Source organism: Xenopus laevis, chromosome 5S, assembly GCF_017654675.1.
Source record: "Xenopus laevis strain J_2021 chromosome 5S, Xenopus_laevis_v10.1, whole genome shotgun sequence".
Taxonomy (NCBI): domain Eukaryota; kingdom Metazoa; phylum Chordata; class Amphibia; order Anura; family Pipidae; genus Xenopus; species Xenopus laevis.
In genome coordinates this window covers 111,327,819-111,340,450 of record NC_054380.1, presented here as the reverse complement: position 1 = coordinate 111,340,450, position 12,632 = coordinate 111,327,819, and the positions used below count along the sequence as shown (strand labels likewise).

At 39.6% G+C, this 12,632-nt stretch overlaps 1 protein-coding gene across 2 annotated transcripts in view; it reads right to left on the bottom strand.

Moving 5' to 3' along the window:
* Positions 1-1,590: 1,590 nt before the first annotated feature.
* Positions 1,591-12,632, bottom strand: part of pxylp1.S (2-phosphoxylose phosphatase 1 S homeolog) — a 37,225-nt gene continuing 26,183 nt past the window's right edge. For both annotated transcript variants that reach the window (XM_018265801.2, XM_018265802.2), the window contains exons 3-7: positions 11,604-11,660; positions 9,026-9,196; positions 6,063-6,189; positions 3,889-4,028; positions 1,591-2,743 (exon numbers count right to left, since the gene is read on the bottom strand). In XM_018265801.2, the coding sequence (XP_018121290.1) occupies positions 1,812-2,743; positions 3,889-4,028; positions 6,063-6,189; positions 9,026-9,196; positions 11,604-11,660 (1,427 nt within the window). In that variant the 3' untranslated portion in view covers positions 1,591-1,811. The remainder of the gene's footprint in view (positions 2,744-3,888; positions 4,029-6,062; positions 6,190-9,025; positions 9,197-11,603; positions 11,661-12,632) is intronic.

The following is a 12,632-nucleotide window of genomic DNA, read 5'->3' as shown; positions in this document are numbered from 1 at the left end:
GTGTAGTGGCGCATGCGCAGTTGGAACAATTTTCTGTTTCAGAACAACTGCAAAACTCACGGAAATTGCCAAAGCGCCGGTCTCATTCCAAAGTTTACCAAAGCGACTGAAGTACCACCAGTGTATTTCGCTGGACAGAATCTGCACGGAGGGGTAAGTATTAAGTAAAGACTTAGGGCCATTTACCTGGGGTAGCAGCTAGGCTTACGGGGGAGGAGGGTCTATGTAGGGTAGGGGGGTAGAGGTTTTTTAACTTTAGGGTTTAGTTCTCCTTCAAAATTAGTTTGTTATAAAGAGTCTTCTAGTCAGTCCACATGAGCAGATTCGGGGAGATTAGTCGCCCCAGCGACAAATCGCCTCTTCTTCGGGGCGACAATCTCCCGAACTGCCTTCCCCCTGCCCTCCGCAATGCACGCGCGACGCTTCGTTTTCCGAAGTTGCCTCATGAGGAAACTTCCGATGACTTTGGAGAAAACGAAGCGCCTTGTGCACATTGCTGCAGGCGATTTTCATTTTAGCCGGTGGAGGGCAGGGTGAAGGCAGTTCAGAGAGATTGTTGGCCCGAAGAAGAGGCGATTTGTCGCCCCTAATCTGCTTGTGTGTACTGACCCCCAGTGCTGCTGGCAGGAATGAGCAGTTGGGACTGCAGTAGAGGTCCTGGGAAACTTTAGGCTTGGGGCCCTGGACAGCAACACTTTTTTTCTGAATATCTGGACCCTCACCCCTGGGTAGCAATGGAAGGCTCCAACCATTTAGTTGTACAGGGGCCCAAGAGTTTTGATGGCAGATTGGAGCAGCACTGTTGCTAATGACCATTCCTCCATGTTGGGTTACAGATCGTACCACTGTCTCTTCACTGGGTAGGCAAGCTTTGCCAATATTTGCTTCTAAATGCTTTAAAGTTGTACTAGCCAGGGTGACTGACCTTGCCTCAACCAAAAATTAAACTGTGTCCCTGCTCTATCAAAATAGCTTTTAAATAAGTTTATAGGGACTAAACAGATGATGAAATCTGGCAACGGAACTGGGTGTTTGGATATAGCATTGGTGGTACATTCTGCAACCAGACTAACTTGTTTGCCTTTAAATGAACTTTTAGTATGAAGTAGAGAGTGATATCCTGAGACAATTTACAATTGTTTTCATTTTTTTGTTAATTATTTGTGGGTTTTGAGCTACAGTAGAACCACCATTTTATGTTTTTCAGGCGACTAGAAAAAATGGTGTAAAACCCAGGAAAATGTAAAATCAGGAAAATGTGTTATGCATACTTTATATAGGTGGGACCACAAAACAACTATGTAAAATGAGAGAAAACTTAAAATCAGGGGATGTACAATTGAGGTTCCACTGTATTTAGCTTTTTTATTTAGCAGCTCTCCAGTTTGCTGTTTCAGATATCTGGTTGGTAGGGTCCAAATTATCCTAGCAACCATGCACTGATTGCAATAAGAGACTGGAATATGAAGAGGAGTAGCCCTGAATAGAAAGAGTAGTAATAAAAAGTAGCAATAACAATAAAAGTATAGCCTTATAGAGCATTTGTTTTTTAGAAGTGGTCAGTGACCCCCTATTTAAAAGCTGGAAAGAATCAGAAGAAAAAGGTTAAGCATTTTAAAACTATAAAAAAGAATAAAATGAAGACCAACGGAAAAGTTGCTTAGACTTGCCATGTTGTAACATCCTAAAAGTTACCTTAAAATCCCATACTTAGCTGTATTAGTATGAAACCATGGCAGAAAGGAAACAGTACCTAATGCTGATGTTACAGAATAGGAATGTCGGAGAACTATCAAATTGTTCTGTCAACTTCACAACAACCGCTGATGGCAAGCATCGTAGTACCCTGTGCTATTAAGTGATAAAAACATTTCTTTCTGGACAAAAGTGCTAAATTTTTTCAGAGGACACAGGAGACGCTTTGGACTCTTTTGCTGATCTTGACAGAAAGAGGTCTGAAATGTAACATCTTCCCCGTTATACAGGACCCTTACGTAGTGATCATTTGCTTTGTCTGGGTCGTGCCACAGTTCAAAAACTAAGCGAGCGGCAAATCTAGGGAATCTGGCTTCTTTAAGACCCAGAGCACTCATAACAGGGGACAGGGTCACATCATGGGCAGAATACAAAGCAAAAACCTCTTCCCGTTTGCCTCCTGCAATATGGAGCATTCTGTTGGCCGTCTGGTTAAAAAGAGGATAAGTTGCCATCAGTGCATATTTGAAATAAAGTTGCTTTTCGTGTCTTTCTTTTTCATCTTCCAGTTGATGTGTCTTGATGACTTTAAAGTGCTCCAAGTCAATGCAGCCATTCTTGGTGCAAGGAAAGCTTGCATTGTGGCAGAAATTACACAGTAACGAGTCTATAGGGTTCGAAGCCCTTAACTGCCTGGTGGGGATACCTACTATTTTGGCCATGTTTATGTAGGTCTTCTCGAGGAGGCTGTTCTTCACTCGAAAACTGTACTGGCGACGTTGTTCTTCCTCTAGGTAATGGTTCCTCAATGGGCAGTCACAGTGGTTAGAGCAAAATATTGTACTCCATTGGTGCTTAATGTTTATTTTCTTCCAGTCAAAATGAGGCAGAAAGCTGTAGAGCAGGGCCAGCCCACTTTGCAATGTCCTGCTTTTTCCAGTGGATTCAAAATAGAGATGCTTTGCAGTCCATGCACTCGGGAGAAGTCGGTGTTTCTTCAAGTAGATTTCCTTTAGCAACTGCCCATTTCTGAGATGCTGCACCACACCTGTGAATTTGCATTAACAAATCTGATGTTATATATAGCTATATACACACATATATATATTTTTTTTATTTTACACACGGACTAAGCTTTATGTGCAACATACTTGCTGCTTTCAAGGTTAAAACTCCAAAACTTGGTTGCCCTTTAATTAGCCACCACTGGGATCACCTGACTATAGCTGGGAAGGGTGGGAGCTACAACATGGAGCTGGTCTCTGCTCCTGTATAAACTATTACAAACAAGGGAAAGTTGTGCTCACCACTAATTTTTAAGACCATTAGGCGGGGGTGCAATGAGGCTGTGACCACAAAATACATATAGACAAATACAAGAGTCCTCTGCACTCAATATCAATATATTACAGACACTGAAACATTTTGTGCCTTAAAGGAGAACTAAAGCCTAACTAAAGAAGTAGCTAGAAATCTTGTACATTGTGTTTTGTGCTTCTGTACCAGCCCAGGGCAACCATAGCCCTTTAGCGGTAAAGATCTGTGTTTCCAAAGATGCCCCAGTAGCTCCCCATCTTCTTTTCTGCTGATTCACTGCACATGCTCTGTGCTGCTGTCACTTACTGAGCTTAGGGACCCACTCACAATATACAGTACACATAGAATAGAAATGTCACAATATAAGGCTGATTAGTAATTAATACAGATAATTACTACATGGCAGCTCAGAAACCAGTGCAACTAAGATCAGAATTTAATAATCAGCCTTGTAGCATCAGCTTATATTACAGACAAACCTAGTTTTTACTTGTAAATTTCTGACAACCCCTAAGCTTAGCTTCTCAACAGCTGCTCAGAGCCCATTGAGCATGTGAGTGTCACAGACACTTTCCAAGATGGTGACCCCTGTGACTGGTGCAATAAGTTCAGCATATAAAATATTTAGCCACATTCATTTTTAACATTAAGTTCTCCTTTAAGCTACTAAAAATGTTTATATTGATACAAAGCAGATTGAGATACATTTAAGTAAAAACTAGTAATGAATAATGGTGCTTTATGTTAAAATTTACTGTATGTGTGTTTTTAATTCATTTTGCTCATTGGTATGCCTACTGTGCAATTTGAATTCATGAGAACCTACATCCCTGTACCTTCTTTTTTTGATATTTTAGGGAGCCCACCTCCTCCTACCTGTCTGAGTCAGCTCTCCCATTTCACACATGATGTGGTTGGGTAAGCGAGGTAAACTGCCTAAAGTACCATCCATTTGTGCTTCTACTCCTCTTGACATATGGCTAATAAAATCTGTCAAATGAGGATGAGATGGTTTCCTAAAACAAAACAAAAAAAAATTATAAAAACATCATAATATACTAATTCCTCAGCTACCAGACTAATTGAAGGACTAGAAACTGTAAAAAAACAAAAACCATCAAAAAAAACATATAAAGACCATATTATATAGTAACATAGTAAGCTAGCTTGAAAAAAAGACATAAGTCCATCAAGTTCAACCTTCTAAAGGAACAGTTCAGTGTAAAAATAAAAACTGGATAAATAAATACTGCTGTGCAGTAGGGTTCTGGCTATTATGTTAGACATCCAGTCACTCCAGCCTTTATACAAATATTTTTTATTATGCACATCCAGGGCCGCCATCAGGGGGGGACAGGGGGGACAAGCGTACCGGGCCCGGGCATGAAGGGGGGCCCGGCAGCGCTGCATTTTTTTGAAGATCCGGGCCCCCCTTACGAGCGCCCGAGCCGTACGTCTTGCCTCTTCAGTGCCGAATGCGGAAGTGCCGAAAAGCCGAAGCCGATGCGCCGAAAAGACCCGAAGTCACGGAAACAGCCGAAGCCGAAGTCCTGAAGCAGCGCAAAGACCCGAAGTCACGAAAACAGCCGAAGCCGAAGTCCTGAAGCGGTGAAAAGACCCGAAGTCACGAAAGGAGGCGAAGTTGAAGTACTGAAGCCATGAGTTCAATTCTACTGAACACCAGTTTGTGTTTTTTTTTTTTTAATCCCCTGGCCACCAATGTATTATTTTAATATTCTATAGGCCCCTGCCACCAATCTTTTTTTTTAAAACTTTTGTTTTTGGGGCCCCAATTTTTTTTTTAACTCGTAAGGGGCCCCTTGCCACCATTGTTTTTTTTTGGGTTTTTTTTTAAAAAAAAAAATTAATTTTCTTTTAGGTGGCCCCAAATTTTTTTAACTTGTAAGGGGGCCCCTGCCACCAGTTTTTTTTTTTTTTCAAAAAAAAATTATTTTTTTTTTAAATTTTTTTTGGGGCCCCAATTTGTTTTTAACTTGTAAGGGGGCCCCTGCCACCATTTTTTTTTTTTTCAAAAAAATTTTTTTTTCTCCAAATTTTTTTTTTGGGGCCCCAATTTGTTTTTAACTTATAAGGGGGCCCCTGCCGCCAATGTTTTTTTTTTTTTTCAAAAAAAAATTTATTTTTTTTCAAATTTTTTTTTGGGGCCCCAATTTGTTTTTAACTTATAAGGGGGCCCCTGCCGCCAATGTTTTTTTTTTTTTTTAGTTTTTTTTACATTTTTTTTTGTTGGGGCCCCAAGTTTTTTTTAACAGGGGGCCCTGACCATCAATAGCTTTTTACAACTTGTGTGGGGGGGGGGTTACTTTTTTAGCGCTGATGTCTGTGTGGTCTTTTAACTGCGATGTGGGCGGGATATGGGGCGGAGCTTGGTCGTCAGTGTGGGCGGGGCCCAGGGGGCCCCAAAAATTTTGTTGTACGGGGCCCCGTGATTTCTAATGGCGGCCCTGTGCACATCCTATCTATTTATCCAGTTTTTATTTTTACACTGAACAATTCCTTTAACCAGCCAAACTGTCAGTTTAGGAAGGCAAAAAAAAAAAAATTCCTTCCTGACTCCAAATGGCAATCGGATCAGTCCCTGGATCAACTTGTACTATGAGCTATCTCCCATAACCCTGTATCCCCTCACTTGCTAAAAAGCCATCCAAGCCCTTTTTAAAGCAACAGTATCTTGGCTCTCCAGCTGTTAAGGAACTACAAGTCCCACAATGCATTTGCCTTTAGACACCTTCAAAAGGCTCCTTCATTGCATTGTGGGACTTGTAGTTCCTTAACAGCTGGAGAGCCAAGGTTGCAGATCCCTATGTATCAGCCTGTACAACTGATTCAGGGAGAGAATTCCACATCTTCACATCTCTCACTGTAAAAACCCCTTCTGAATATTTAGCAGGAACCTTATTTCTTCTTTTCCTTAAGTCCATGAATTTCTAAAAATATTTTGTTAAAAGCTCTGCACAAACACAAATAATCATTTAGTTATAGAATTAATATTGCATATCCTTAATACTGGGGATCATGTTCTACCTTACCTGCTTGGTTCAAGGACACAGTCAATATCAGGTCTCTTGGTTTTGGGAATGGCATATAACGGATACCGGTCTCCATGCCGGATTATTACTTGTACAGACAACAACTTTAAATTAGGAGGGGCATGACCTGTTTGAATGAGAACAATGGTCTTTTTAACTAAAGCACACATCTGGTATTATGCAAACAAGAACAACATACACAGTATTAAAGGTATCCTGTCATCGGAAAATATGTTTTTTTCAAAACGCATCAGTTAATAGTGCTACTCCAGCAGAATTCTGCACTGAAATCCATTTCTCAAAAGAGCAAACAGATTTTTTTTATTTTCAATTTTGAAATCTGACATGGGGCTAGACATTTTGTCAATTTCTCAGCTGCCCCTGGTCATGTGACTTGTGCCTGCACTTTAGGAAAGAAATGCTTTCTGGCAGGCTGCTGTTTTTCCTTCTCAATGTAACTGAATGTGTCTCAGTGAGACATGGGTTTTTACTATTGAGTGTTGATCTTAGATCTACCAGGCAGCTGTTATCTTGTGTTAGGGAGCTGTTATCTGGTTACCTTCCCATTGTTCTTTTGTTTGGCTGCTGGGGGGGGGGGGGAGGGGGTGATATCACTCTAACTTGCAGTACAGCAGTAAAGAGTGATTGAAGTTTATCAGAGCACAAGTTACATAATTTGGGGCAGCTGGGAAAATTACAATATGTCTTGTCCCATGTTAGATTTCAAAATTGAATATAAAAAAATCTGAGAAATGGATTTCAGTGCAGAATTCTGCTGGAGCAGCACTATTAACTGATTCATTTTGAAAATTTTTTTTTTTCCCATGACAGTATCCCTTTAACTCAAATCCAGTATTCCCAATCTCCCCAAATTATTTTAAAAACATGTCATGTAAAAGTAGGAAATAAGGAATAGGCAATATAGCAAAAAGAAAATTACTGATAATTGTTCCTTATTTAAGAATTATCTTAAGATTAAAAAAATACCCCACTTTCGACATCATCCCATTCATTTATGTAACTATCTGGCAATAAATAAATAGAAGTGCAAAATCATAATTATTCTGAGCAGTTAAAAGATCCTCTGTGCACCCCTGTAACTGTTTTTTCTCTTCACTCAGAACGTTCAGTGGCTTGGGACGTATTAGAATGCAATCAATCTAAAGCAATACAATATCTGCCCTGCAATAATTGGCAGGACTGAGGATGCGTAGCTGAACAATATGCTTATAGAGTCATATGAAAAAGATTTAGAACCCCTCTCAGTCTGCATAATAATTAACTCCACTTTCAACAAAAAAGATAACAGTCGTATGTCTTTCATTTCCCAGGAACATCGGAGTACTTGGGTGTTTTCTGAACAAAGATTTTTAGTGAAGCAGTATTCAGTTGCATGAAGTTAAATCAAATGTGAAAAACTGGCTGTGCAAAAATGTGGGTACCCTTGTAATTTTGCTAATTTGAATTCATGTAACTGCTCAATACTAATTACTGGCAACACCATATTGGTTGGATTAGCTCGTTAAGCCTTGAACTTCATAGGCAGGTGTGTCCAATCATGAGAAAAGGTATTTAAGGTGGCCAATTGCAAGTTGTGCTTCTGTTTGACTCTCCTCTGAAGAGTGACAGCATGGGATCCTCAAAGCTACGCTCAAAAGATCTGAAAACAAAGATTATTCAGTATCATGGTTTAGGGGAAGGCTACAAAAAGCTATCTCAGAGGTTTAAATTGTCAGTTTCAACTGTAAGGAATGTAATCAGGAAATGGAAGGCCACAGGCACAGTTGCTGTAAAATCCAAATCTGGCAGGCCAAGAAAAAAACAGGAGCGGCATATGCGGAGGATTGTGAGAATGGTTACAAACAACACAAAGATCACCTTCAAAGACCTGCAAGAACATCTTGTTGCAGATGGTGTATCTGTACATCGTTGTACAATTCAGCACAATTTGTACAAAGAACATCTGTATGGCAGGGTGATGAGAAAGAAGTACTTTCTACAATCACACCACAAACAGAGTCGCTTGTTTTTGTATGCAAAAGCTCATTTAGACAAGCCACAGTAATTTTGAAACAAAGTGCTTTGGACTGATTAGACAAAAATGTAGTTATTTGGTCATAACAAAAAGCCCTTTGCATGGCAGAAGAAGAACACCTCATTCCAAGAAAAACACCTGCTACCTACTGTCAAATTCGGTGGAGGTCCCATCATGCTCTGGGGCTGTGGGGCTAGTTCAGGGACTGGGGCCCTTGTTAAAGTTGAGGGTCGGATGAATTCAACCCAATATCAACAAATTCTTCAGGATAATATTCAAGCATCAGTCACAAAGTTGAAGTTACGCAGGGGTTGGATATTCCAACAAGACCATAAACACACTTGGAAATCTACAAAGGCATTTATGCAGAGGGAGAAGTACAATTTTCTGCAATGCCCGTCACAGTCCCCCCAACTCGAATATCATCTAAAATCTATGGGATGATTTGAAGCAGCCTGTCCATGCTCGGCAGCCATCAAATTTAACTGAACTGGAGAGATTTTGTATGGACCAATGGTCAAAAATACCGCCATCCAGAATTCAGACATTCATCAAAGGCTATAGGAGGCATCTAGAGGCTGTTACATTTGCAAAAGGAGGTTCAAATAAGTATTGATGTAATATCTCTGTTGGGGTGCCCAAATTTATGCACCTGTCTAATTTTGTTATGATGCATATTGCATATTTTCTGTTAATCCAATAAACTTTATGTTACTGCTGAAATACTACTGTTTCCATAAGGCATGTTATATATTAAAAGGAAGTTGCTACTTTGAAAGCTCAGCCAATGATAAACAAAACTCCAAAGAATTAAGAGGGGTTCCCAAACTTTTTCACATAACTGTATATCATTTGGTGGTTTATAATATAGATTGTTATAATATTTAGCAATTATATTTATATTTTCATCAATGCAGTAATCCAATACCTTCCATGCTTCTTTCTTTCGCTCCCGGAGTATTGCAATAGAGATTTGCTTCATAGAGTGGATCTAATGCAGGAGGCTCTGTCAAAGGCTCAGGCATTATTCTTTTCCGATTTTTGGCACTCAGACCTTCCTCTCTGGCTTGATCAGCTGGGATCAGACGCACAGGGAACTCTGGTAACAGAAGAATTTACATTTATGTTGGTTATTGCCAACATATGATGATATGGAGGTTAACTTTTTGTCAACTCATACGAATAGGAAAACCTAACACCATCCCTACCTGACCCAGCAAGTACCTGTAATTATGGACCTGCCCATTTCTGATGTCACAATGTGCCTATAAATACAGGCTGCTGGAGGCGGAAGTTGGGCATTGCAAGTTTGCAGGCAGGGGGTGGAAGTGGGATGGGTGCAAGGAAAAGTTTGGCATGAATCTACACACGACCAGCAAAGCACATGAAGATGTTGGCACCAAACCAACAAAACCTGGGGGTTAACCCATGGCTGACCATCACAACACACAATCTATAGAGGCCTAAGCCTCCACCATTTTTTATGCAGTGACCTTCCCATGCACAGAAAATGCATACACTTTCTATTGTAAAAAGAGGAGAATGAATAATTCAAAAAAGCATGGGGATAAGGAGGTTTAACATGTAAGGGGAACTATAATAAAAAACAAAGAAAATGATAAAATCTGAACTAATGAACTTATACTCTCAAGAGGAACACATGCCAAGCTTGATTGTTTTTATAGTAGTTCCCATTCAAGAAACAAATTGTTTACATTTACTTGTTGTGACAAACATTTGCTTACTATTTGACATTTTCTCTTCTAGCTTAAGGTGGGTATATATTGATGTAAGATCAGCTCATCTGGTTAGAGCCATATTTATATAAAGGCACTCGAGGGTGGCAGCTTTTGGGGGGATGTCCTCAGTGCCTATATAACAGAATTAATAAAAAATCCCCCCCCAGCTATTGCTGTTATATTGCTGGATAATTACTGATAAAATCCGGCGATGGAATTGGGGGTGAAGGATACAGGGCCCATTTTCATGATTTCGGAAGTGACGTTAATGTGTAAGTGATGTCATGCATACAGTGCACATGACATCATTCCGCATGTTCCTGGGCACTGTAACAGTTCCTAGGGTGGCACCTAACCTGAATACATGCCTGGTTATATTGCCATACAAGGAAATCTTAAGTCTCTTTGACCACCAATGTGCTTGGCCCATTCTGGATGATCTTATTGTTTGAATGATCATGTTATTATTGAGACCTGTCAGGAGAAGACTAAGGGGCAAATTTACTTGCGCCAGCATTGGCTTCACCAAAAAAAGGCCCTAAGGAGGGCCGAAACGTTGGAACACAGACTTAGGCAAATAAATATTATTTGATTCACTAGAAAAAATAGTGTGCGGTTCTATGTGAAAGCTATACATAATATGTATGTGTGTGAAGACAAATGTAAGGCTATTCAGGACATCTTTCTAAGAGCCTCCAAGGAATGTTAGATTTGACTGAGATTTTGACTGTCTCCATGCTCTTGCCATTTCCCCAATGCTAAGAGCCCACACATTTATTACCAGTGCAGAAGGAAAATCCCCCCTGCTATGTGTGCCCAGCTAGTGCTGTTATTTCTTCTTCAATGGCCTGATTATACACCTCAATCTTTAGCATCAAAGCCATGGGCAGATGTATGTTGGCTCTCCTGCTGTTGGATTACTCTGAAATGTTGCAAAGATAATGTTGAGCAGCAATTTCCCTGTGCTACAAGAGCCACACAGCAAATGGATTGCCATGCTATGTCATCCTGCCGACATTACACTGTAATCCAACAGTAAATGGGCTGAAATAGCCGTCTCTCCTTATGTCCCTGCTACTAAAAGGATTGAGTTCTGTCATTCCAGACAAGGACATAAATATAAACACAGCAAACAGGACTCTCAAAGAACCATCATCCTGCATCAGTAATGAATATGTAGGCACAGGTAATGGGAGGCTCGGGAAAGGAGAATCTCACAGACTACTGCAGAATGAAACATGGGGGCTGATATATTTACCCAGCTTCAAGAATGTTTCTGCTGGGAATCCTTCAGAGTTTGATACTTGATAAACCTGTTTGTATATCTAGCAGGAAAACTAAAACATAATTATAAGAATGATAAAAGTCCATGTGGAGAATTGCACAGCCTTCATTTATAAAAAAAAAAAGAAGAAAAAAACACCAATGGTTTCATTAGTGCGGAATTTCTTCTCTATGTTTAAGGAGCATGTAATTAAGCTGAAACATACGCTGCAAGGTCTGCAAGGTTCCTAAATGCCAGTGCCAAATAACTATATGAAATGAAAGGGTGCGCCTTGCGGTAAAAACAGGCTGGGAAACTGTAGCTAAAGTCAGACATCTTTATTTGAATGACTATAATTAGCGGACATATATGCAGGTCACGTGCTTTGAGAGATCAGATATGGAAGTGGCATAAAATGTTTTTCAAAATGGCTGTTCCTATAAATGCCGTCCTTATAAAACAAAAAAGGAATACTGCACAACCACTAAAGGCATACCATGTACCTGGAAACATTTGCATTTCGGTCTTAAGCTGCAGGCTGACAGGCAACCATCTGGAAACTGGAAAAACAAAAATAAGAAAAGTTTAGTACAGTAATAAAAGGTGTAGATAATATATTGTTTATATTCCTATATATATCATATTCATTGCAGTGCCTTACTTCAGCGCCCCTACGTTTTGTTCCCTGCCTGATAATGGCTCTTAAATAAGCATACACAATACAAAATACAATCTGCAGATTTTGCCTGACCCAAACGTCTTTTGCATGACAACACACATATTAAAGCACACATATCTTTCAGGTTCAATTAAATTACTTCTGCATGTTTGCCTTTGTGTATGAATGTCACACAACTAATAGGGCCTTATTTACCAAAATCTGAATTTTTCTGAGTATTTAAATAAAAAAAAGTCTGACCAGAACTAGAATCCACGATTGGACCTTATTTATTATTAAAAAAAAAACATGATTTAATCAGATTGGGTAAAAACTTGATGAAATCAAACGTTTTTTTCTGATTTTTTCGGACTTTTTCCAAAAAGTCAGAATTTTCAGACATTTGCCTGAAATAGTCACATTTTCGGGCAAATTCCAGAGCAGACCACAGGTAGGAGAGGGACCTCTCCCATTGACTTATATACACCCTTGGTAGATCTGAGATGGAGTATTTTCAGATTTTGAATTTTTCCATTTTCCGCTAAAAATTTGGATTTTATAGTTATAAAAAACTAATTTTCCAAGTGTTTTGGATTCAGACTTTATTAAATAACACATTTAGTGGCATATTTATCAAGGGTCGAATTTCGAATTGAAAAGACTTCAAAATTCGAATTCAAAAAGACCAACTGAAATTAAGTCTAAGGTTTTTTTTCGTTGAATAGGTCCATTTTCGATCGAATAGGTCCGTATTTGGCCAAATTCGAATCGTACGAATCAATGCAATAGTGTTTTTCCCCCAAACAAAAACAATTGACTCCAAATAGGTTCTAGGACAGGGATCCCCAACCTTTTGAACCTGTGAGCAACATTC